Source organism: Pogona vitticeps, chromosome 5 (genome assembly GCF_051106095.1).
Source record: "Pogona vitticeps strain Pit_001003342236 chromosome 5, PviZW2.1, whole genome shotgun sequence".
Taxonomy (NCBI): Eukaryota; Metazoa; Chordata; class Lepidosauria; order Squamata; family Agamidae; genus Pogona; species Pogona vitticeps.
In genome coordinates, this window is record NC_135787.1 from 151,248,840 (window position 1) to 151,258,955 (window position 10,116).

General features: G+C 37.4%; 1 protein-coding gene across 2 annotated transcripts in view; it reads left to right on the forward strand.

Annotated features, from left to right (window-relative positions):
• TMTC2 (transmembrane O-mannosyltransferase targeting cadherins 2) overlaps window positions 1-9,857 on the forward strand; it is a 205,644-nt gene extending 195,787 nt beyond the window's left edge. For both annotated transcript variants that reach the window (XM_020777798.3, XM_073000306.2), the window contains one exon: window positions 6,273-9,857. In XM_020777798.3, the coding sequence (XP_020633457.3) occupies window positions 6,273-6,452 (180 nt within the window). In that variant the 3' untranslated portion in view covers window positions 6,453-9,857. The remainder of the gene's footprint in view (window positions 1-6,272) is intronic.
• The last annotated feature ends 259 nt before the right edge of the window (window positions 9,858-10,116 follow it).

The window sequence follows — 10,116 nt, forward strand, 5'->3', positions numbered from 1 at the left end:
AAAACAAAGGGGTTAGGTCTCATGTCTCGTGGCAAACTTGAAATTGTGTATGAAGTCTTCTCCCATGGCCAAAAAGCTTGTAAAGACACACCCATGGGTATGAATGGCTTTAACCTTCTACCAATTTTTTGTGATATGCTCAACAAAGATGGACATGATAAAGGACAAAAATGGGAGGGACCTAACAGAAGCAGAAGACATCAAGAAGAGGTGGCAAGAATACACAGAGGAATTATACCAGAAAGATTTGGATATCCTGGACAACCCAGATAATGTGGTTGCTGACCTTGAGCTAGACATCCTGGAGAGTGAAGTCAAGTGGGCCTTAGAAAGCTTGGCTAACAACAAGGCTAGTGGAGGTGATGGCATTCCAGTTGAACTATTTAAAATCTTAAAAGATGATGCTGTTAAGGTGCTACACTCAATATGCCAGCAAGTTTGGAAAACTCAGCAGTGGCCAGAGGATTGGAAAAGATCAGTCTACATCCCAATCCCAAAGAAGGGCAGTCTGAAAGAATGCTCCAACTGCCATACAATTGCACTCATTTCACATGCTAGCAAAATCCTACAAGGTAGGCTTCAGCAGTATGTGGACCGAGAACTCCCAGAAGTACAAGCGGGATTCCGAAGGGGCAGAGGAACCCGAAACCAAATTGCCAATATGCGCTGGATTATGGAGAAAGCCAGAGAGTTCCAGAAAAACATCTACTTCTGCTTCATTGACTATGCAAAAGCCTTTGACTGTGTGGACCACAGCAAACTATGGCAAGTCCTTAAAGAAATGGGAGTGCCTGACCACCTTATCTATCTCCTGAGAAACCTATACATGGGACAGGAAGCAACAGTTAGAACTGGATATGGAACAACTGATTGGTTCAAAATTGGGAAAGGAGTACGACAAGGCTGTATATTGTCTCCCTGCTTATTTAACTTATATGCAGAATACATCATACGAAAGGCAGGACTGGAGGAATCCCAAACCGGAATTAAGATTGCCGAAAGAAATATCATCAACCTCCTATATGCAGATGATACCACTCTGATGGCAGAAAGTGAGGAGGAATTAAAGAACCTCGTAACGAGAGTGAAAGAAGAGAGTGCAAAAGATGGTCTAAAGCTGAACATCAAAAAAAAAAAAAAACTAAGATCATGGCCACTGGTCCCATCACCTCCTGGCAAATAGAAGGGGAAGATATGGAGGCAGTGACAGATTTTACTTTCTTGGGCTCCATGATCACTTCAGATGGAGACAGCAGCCCCGAAATTAAAACAACCTGCTTCTTGAGAGGAAAGCTATGACAAACCTTGACAGCATCTTAGAAAGCAGAGACATCACATTGCCAAAAAAAGTTGGCAAAATATTCAAAGCTATGGTTTTTCCTGTAGTGACGTATGAAGTGAGAGCTGGACCATAAAGAAAGCTGACCACCAAAGAATTGATGCTTTTGAACTGTGGTGCTGGAGGAGGATCTTGAGAGTCCCCTGGACTGCAAGGAGAACAAACCTATCAATTCTAAAGGAAATCAACCCTGAGTGCTCACTGGAAGGACAGATCCTGAAGCTGAGGCTCCAATACTTTGGCCATCTCATGAGAAGAGAAAAATCCTTGGAAAAGACCTTGATGTTGGGAAAATGTGAAGGCAAGAGGAGAAGGGGACGACAGAGGATAAGATGGCTGGACAGTGTCATCGAAGCAACCAGTATGATTTTGACACAACTCTGGGAGGCAGTGGAAGATAGGAGGGACTGGCGTGCTCTGGTCCATGGGGTCACGAAGAGTCGGAAACGACTAAACGACTAAATGAACGAACAACAAAGAACTGTTGAGTGTTGTATACATATGGGTTGTTCTTATGTATGGTGGTGTAGCTGTTACTGCCTACAAGTATACAGCTGATAGAGGTAATTATTTTAAGAACCATCATAGGTCAAAACGGAGAATGGGACAGGGATCCAAGACAAGGCCTTGCCTTCAAACGTAATAGTCAAGGCTTGCTTTGAAGAAGACTACAGGAGACAGCTTAACAGCCAGCCGGAATGAGGAATGGAGAAGAATAATGAGGGCTAGGCTGTGGTGATTGTAATTTTTAAAAATCAAATTGGGTGTCGTGGAAGAAGAGGAAACATGTTTTATGGGAAGAAATAGAGAATGCAAGATGTGGCTGTATGTAATCCGAAAAGAAAAATAAGTACTAAGAATATTAATAAGTGGAGGGAGCAGATCACCATGTGTGTGGAAATGCAGAACAGATCAAGGGGAAAACAGCCTGGTCCATAAAAGAAGAAAGAATGCAGTTAAAACTGCCTCTGTAGGCCAGTGTTTCTTGCAATCTGATTCCCTAAAGGACATCCAAGTCAATACATTTAACTTGGGGCACATTTGCGACAGTAGTAAAATGCCATGGTCAGACTGGTGCCATGATCATCATTGCACCTTCTTTGCTGGTGTAGCACATCTTTAGAATAAGACCATACATCTCCAAAGCTAAGCAATTGGTTACATGGGAATTCTCTAATAATGGTGTAATTCCCAGAAGGACCATAAAATACATCCATTAAAAGTTTAATAGAACTGCCAGCTGGCTTCTTTTGATGTAAAGCCTTTGTCTCTGAAAAGAAAATGGATGAAGGCTATGGCTTTCTTTTCATGTGGAGGTGATGAGAGGGTCATTTTTCCCTACTGTGTAATAATTCCCATACCATTGGGCTGATAACTGGTGACTAGCACTACTAACATGTTGAAAAGTTTCTTTAGCTGTTTTAGATCAAACGTAATCTGTTTGAAGAAGAAGCCTTGAGATTGTAGCCAAAGCTTCATGAATCATGGCATGATGGCACTGGCATAAGCAAACAAGTGTCTTGTATTCCTTTGCTATTTGTATTTACAGAATCTTGAAATCATGTCTGGATTATCAGCATGAAACAGTTGTTTGTACAGTATATTATAGAAGAGATGTTATTTTCAGTCATTTTGACTTCAGATATGAAAATATTTAAGACACAATGAGATGAAATGTTAAATCATTTCTGCTTATTTTCATCCAGGGTGCAAATTCTCTGCACTCAGATACACTAAACAATTTACCTTGTGCTCTGTTTGTGACATTAAACATGACATTATTATTTGTGCTTCAAATCTCTCATGGGAAGCATGTGATGAAATCACATATCAATATGTGGTTCGAACAGGGAGGCAAATTAACAGTGACAGCCATTTAAGGACAAGGTAGATTTCTTTTAATACCAGACATGTAATCTTGCTTTTAATACAGAACTTCACTAGTGGCCTTACCTTATACCTAACTCTTTCAGGGAAAGTGAAATTTTCAGATATGCGAAATTTTCCTCATTTTCAGTCCGAGAGTCACAGCCCATTATGAAGTGGCAGAATACTTGGATTGTTTTCACTTAGTTTTCCTGGTTGGGGGCTACTTTACCATGATCTGTAATACTTTACCAAGATTAGGGTGAGGTGTGAGCAAAACACAGCAAATAGTTCATACTTTCTTTCCCTCTCATGGCTTCCGCCAGATGTGAGCTGAGTTGCAGATGATGGGAGTTATAAGACATTTAGAGGTTGTTAAGGTGGAGAAGATTACTAATTGCATGCATTGTGCCCTAGAGCTTGCAGCACTGCACCTTCTCAGCAGTTCTTTTAGAGTCGAAGATATTTAAAAGTTGGTTCTCCTGGGGAAAAAAAATCACCTGAAAATTCAATGTTTTGATGTCACCAAACAAAAGAAATGTGATTTGTCACTAAGGAGAGTTCTATATTAGAGCACAGCAAGAGATTTTCACTCTGTCCAATTGGCTATTAATTCCAGATGTGCTCTATTTTTTTCTCTTATCCTTTTCTGCATTTTCAGAACACTATTACGACTCTTCTGAAATCACATCTTTTATTGAACCCTTTTTACTGTCATATCTGTGTGTCAAATGAAGTGTACCTTGTTCATTCTTGTTTTCTGCTTTGCAATGTTGTCTTGTTTTGCAAATTATTCATGTAGTGTGTCTCGATATGTGAAGGGACAGAAAACTGCACAGGGTGTTCTTTGTATCAGTTTCAGGACTGCACTTGAACACAAGTAACTGATTTATGTGGTATAAGTATAGAGGGGACATGTTGCAAATGTCACCATGGGTGGACTGAAAGCAGCATCAAAAAATAATCTGTGAAGCCATGTAAACAGGTTTACATTCTATTTGATATATAGCTGTTTTCAGGAGTTGAAATGAAATACTGTAACATGCTTTATTTTTTAAAAAAGCAAGCTTGTTTCAAGAGTTAGCATTCTTGTACTGTACAGAAAAAAAGATATTTTATGAATTTGTTCATTAGTTCACCTTATTTATATTGTTTGACTAGAGAAAAGGACATGTTGCCAATACTAAAATAATTCATATATGCTAGATAATAGGGATTTAGGATTCTAAATACATCAAACTGAGGAGTTGGGGCATAATTTCAGTTTATATTACAGAATCAACATCTGAACAGGGATCCTGTGTCATATATGCCCAATGATACACAGGTTTTATTTGCAATAGATTAATACCTTTGCTTCATATAAATATTTCTTTTCTTTTCTACACCACATTGTCCAATAAACAGAAAACAGATAAAGACTGTGTAAAATGTATTATTTTTGAGGGCATATATGCATGTTTAGGTTGGTATAATTATATACCAACCCATAATCGGTGCATTACACAGAAATTAATTGGGGATGCAGAGGAAGATCCTACAAAGTGCTCTGTAGAGTAAACTAATTTTAGCCCGCATTAAAGCAGGTGGTTAATTTTTCATGGCAGTTATTTAAGTTTGTTACCCAAGAAAATCTAATTCCTTTGCCATTTACAGGAAGGTACAATTAGAACTTGATTAATGTAAAATAAGTGTATGAATCCCAAATTTCATCCAAAGTTTGGTCATAGATACAGTGGCACTAAATTTGCACACTGGAAATACTGGAGGTTCTATATACAGTATTATCAGTAGTAGTATATGGTGATGTAATTATTACTGACCTAGGTCATTAAATTTCCTAAATATATATTTTAGGGCAACTGGATAGCTCAATGAGTTAGGTCTCTGGCTGAAGAGCCAAAGGTTGGGAGTTCAATTTCCCACTACACATCCCAGAAAATCCAGCCTGTGTGGCCCTGGACAAGCTGCACAGTTCTAGGATGCCCCCAAAAGAAGGCAATGGTAAACCACTTCAGAGCACCCTTCACCTAGGAAACCCTGGAAAGGGTTGTCGTAAGTCAGAATTTACTTGATATCACACAGTTATTAATAGTTAGAATTGGCTTTTTAAATGTAAGAGCCAATGATATTGTAGAGACTCAGCTCTAGGCACACACAAACATATCTTGGTCCCAGCTTTGGCAGCTGTTTCAGTACAATTTTAGTTCAGTTGGTGTAACTTTATGCTGCACAGTGAGGATGATGTCATCAGCCATCAATGGATAGGAATTTTTTAATTAAATTAAATTAAAATTTTCTGTTACTCACTGATGACATCATCCTCACTGTGTGGTGTAAAGTTACACCAACTTAATTTCAGCCAATATTGCAATTTGTCGATAGGCTTCCAACATGGGCAGGATATCTCTTATTCCTATTTATGGGCTCAGATGCCAGATTTGTTTGCTGTTGCCACCTTTCAATGGCTGAAATCCTGTTGCTTGGTGTAGCAAGTCACAGCTAGACTAGACCCATTAAATCCGTGAGGATTTGGTGAGTCACCTCTTATGTAAGTTCCATTGATTCAGTGGACCAATTCTAGGTGTGGCTTACAACACTGAGCAACCCGATTTCAGCCATTTTGTATCTATCATTAATTTGCTGTTCTAGATTCTCACCGAGCATTTTATTTTTGCAAGGAGTCATAAACTAATTGTAATGTGTTGCTTAAGATGGTAATCTCCTTTAGTTTGTTTGTTTTGTTTTTTGTATGTTTGGCTGGTTGGTTTTGGTTTTGGTTTTGATCATTTAAATACAGGATCTTAATTATTCCCTTAAGTTATGAAATATTCTTAGTAATGATTAGCTTACAGCTTTGTGTGTCTGACGCACAAGGCACAATCACTATTCGCTTCCTTCCTTATCTCTGTATGTTTTGTTCTAGTTGCTAAATTGTTTCCATGAATGTATCCTGTAGAAACACAAGGGAATAATTTCATGGTTTGGGTGAAGGCTGTGAGAAGAAAGAAAGTGGAAAATAAACTCTAAATCATGTCTCATTTCCTTTCTTCTTTTCCACTCCCAGTATCCAGCTGCCTTGATGAATCTGGGGGCAATTCTTCACCTCAACGGCAAACTCTTAGAGGCTGAATCAAACTATCTCCGTGCTCTTCAATTTAAGCCAGATGATGTCATCACACAGTCAAATCTACGCAAACTCTGGAACATTATGGAAAAACAAGGCTTGAGGACATCCAAAACATGACATGGTCTATCATGATCCTTGAAACTTTTTTGGGATGAGGCTAATTGTGGACAAAGTGAAATCCAGGACAACTTCAAGGGTGCTGTTATGTTCGGTGCTCTTGTTGAACTGCACTGCAGTTATCCAAGGTTGTAATTGCTGCTAGAAGAACCTCCAGGGCTGCTTTGTGGTGTGACATTTTGACAATGAGAGGGAAGTGGAAACTCTCTTAGGAACTTCATGAAGGACTTGGTGGTTTCTGCCACAAACATAGAAGTGAAATAGATTTGAAACTGGAGCACTTGAAAGAAGCCCTTTTAGCCTATTCACCAGGTCATCCTAGTCATATTTTCATTGCTCATTTTCATGTGGTTTCTAATAGAAAATCATGCTGGCCTAAATAATATGCATCCAGTCAACATGGGGATTTATAAAAGGATCAAGACTGGCTTAAGTTATTTTCTGAGGCTGTGCTTCATTAAAATGTGTACTAAAACCCAATGTGTTTGCAGTTTGTCTTAATATTGTTTAACCCCTTAGGGCTGCTTATCTGTTTATGCACAAGCACAACCATAGGAAAAAGATTGGAAAGATGTGACACCATTTGCTGGAGAAATACATATTTTGTGGAAAACATTGTTTGGTGAAATTAACATGAAACCTGTTGCCTGGCTGAGGTTTAGCAGTTGTAAGTGAAATGAGCAAGGACAGTGAACAGCACCATGTAAGGTAGCATCACACACAACAAAGGTGTGCCCAAGCATGAAAAATTAAACTAGGCTTGTAGATGGCCACGTTGTCAGCCTTGTTCATGTTTAAAGTTGGAATAGTTTAATTTTTACAAAAAAGGATATTCACTGATGAGGAAAAATTGACTATTCTCTCCCATACTTGATGTAATCATGCTTCATTGTTTCAGGCATGTTCGTATGAGCTCAACACACTTCTGGGTTCTGACTCATGCTGGGAGTAAAGTATTCAAGCTGGTGAAGTGGAGAGATGTAAAGTGAGGAGACTCTTCTGCTTCCTGCATTAGCATGTATCTCTTGAATTAAAGCTGAACAATTTGACCACTTGCACCACATTTTCATTAAGCGCATAAATGACAAACATGTGTTGGTTGGTAGTACGTTGAAAATAAAAGATAATGTAGTACAGGGAAATCTAATATAGGCATTATTAGAAAGTAAGCAGATAACTGTATCATGGTTGCATTTATCTGTAGTGTGGATCCTTGAAGATATAGCAGAGCATAACATGCACAGGGCAGTTGTACAGCAGAGTGAAGCTGCTCCACAGCTACTCCATGTACGGTTGTTGTTTCTGCTAAAATGTAATGCTAAAATATTAACTATATCTCTGCCTCCAGATCTGCTGCATGTTATTGGAACCATTTGAGGAGGTGTGCACATGTATTTGAATGGCTAGTTCAACAAGCTTCATCAGCCATTTCTGAGAATGGAAACATTTTGCTACAGGCAGCAAGAAACTGGAAGGGTTTAATGCTTTTAGCATCTCGTGAACTCACAGGGTGTTAGACCAAAAGGGATTATGTGGCTGACAGTGTTTGCCAATTATTTTTGCATACATTTACCATTTTTACATACAGAAAAACATTGGTAGAGTATCTAACCCAATGCTGCAGCTCAATTTCTTACTGTCAGTAAAGCAGCAGCATTGTTTAAAATTAAGATTTTCAACCTATTGGTATAATTCTTATGATTTAAAAAAATGTATTTTATGAAAAGTTAAGACCTCACTATGTGCTCTTTCAAGTTCTTTACTAATTCCTTATATTGGACTAGCAGATTGCTCTTTAAAAATAAGGTAGTTTCCTCTGTTCCAGCATTCAATTTGAAATTAGCAAGCATAAACATAGACTAGGTTCCAAAGAGTTACTTAGGGATTTCTAAGGGGTTGCCAATATCCAGGAGAATCCCTTTTCTCAATGCTTATCACAGACTGCTATTAAAACTCTGAACCAGAAAGCATTTCCATTACAATGGGGTAAGGAGAGACAATGTTCCTATCAGAGAAATGCACAGCTAGTCATGTGGTTCTTTGCATCTTGGCCTTATGTCATACAGCATCCCTTGAACTGAAAAACAATGCCTTGTATTCAAAAGTGTATGTTCCATTCCTGTTTATTTCTGGATTAATGCATTGTTGAGCCTCTTTATTTTCCAACTGCAACAAAACTGCAACAAAAACAAAGAGGAAAACCCTATTTTTTAAAAAATTAAAAAGTCATCCTTAGCTAGTGTTTCACAACTATTGCTAGCTTTATAGTTTGCTTTTCACACTGTACTTTTAAATGTGTAAGATGTGTATTGGTGCATAGAGATAAATGGGAACACATATATTCTGTGCTTTTTAGACACACCAGCTTTCTTAATGTATAGATGTTGAGGAACCTTGGGGCATCGCTCCTGATGTAACCACAACTTATATCACAATGCTTCATAGTCAAAAAGCTTGTTTTGTACATTAGAAGCACCATTTCCCATCAATCATTGGTCATTATTTGTACCATCCATTAATTTTCACCCTCTTATATACTCCTCTTACATTATTTTTAACCTTGCTTGGTTTGGTGCATTTTGGATGTTGACCAAGCTGCAACCCAAATTATTTTGGAGTATAGGAGGAACTAAAAATATGAAATTTTAAAATTCAGCCTTTACAGTGCAAAAGGTTACAGTATATGTTAACTTGAATCTATTTAAAACACAAACTATTTCTGGTATTTTACGCCATAATATTTTTTCCACTCTCTGTAAAAAATAAATACTGTTTTAACCTCTATGAGTGAATTAAAATACAATCATATGCATGTTTACTCAGAGGTCAAGTCCCATAGCATTCAATGGGTTTTACTCCCCTTTAAAGCATGTATGGGATTGCAGCCTAAAATATACAACTGAAGCATGCTGAAACATGTTCATTCTAGCTACAGACTATGCTGCAACGTCTTAATGTAATATTTCACTGCTTTGTTAGCTTCTGCCTTTCTTCTTGTGTTTTGTTTTCATCAATTTTTAAATTCATTGCACAACAGTAATTCACAGTGTTATGGTAGTATTGACTGGCTTATTTCGAAAATGGCAAGTGAAAATTTTAAAATGAATAAGAAGACTGCTCCATGTTCCTCCATACATTTTCACTAAAAGCATTGGGCTTTATAACTTTCAGTTTTGGAGTAAGTTTAAAATGTCTGTGCTCAGGGATTTGTGGTGGATATTGCAGACAGTGCTTAAAAAAATTAAAAGCACAAGTTTACTAAATTAAATTTTTATTTTTTGGAAAAAAATGTTATTTGTATAAATTATCAAGATTTGTAGGCTTTCCTTTTTTTGTAGAAATAATTGTTTATGTGCCAGATAAGAAAATCCAATTTGTTTTCAGTAATAAATGATTGATAACAAATACCTTGCACATGCTGTCGTCTGTTACTTTCTGTCAATATTAGATTAACACAAATTGGTTCTCTCTTAGGTTCATAGCACTTTTATTAACATTTTAGAATGTAGAATATTAATCTTTTATTTTTATGTGGAATATAATTTTGACAGTACCTTGAGAAACTATTTGAATTAAAATGATTCCTGCCTTCAGTCATATATTTGTATAAAAGTAAACACATTAAAACCAGTGAAATCTACAAAATAATAATAATAGTAATATG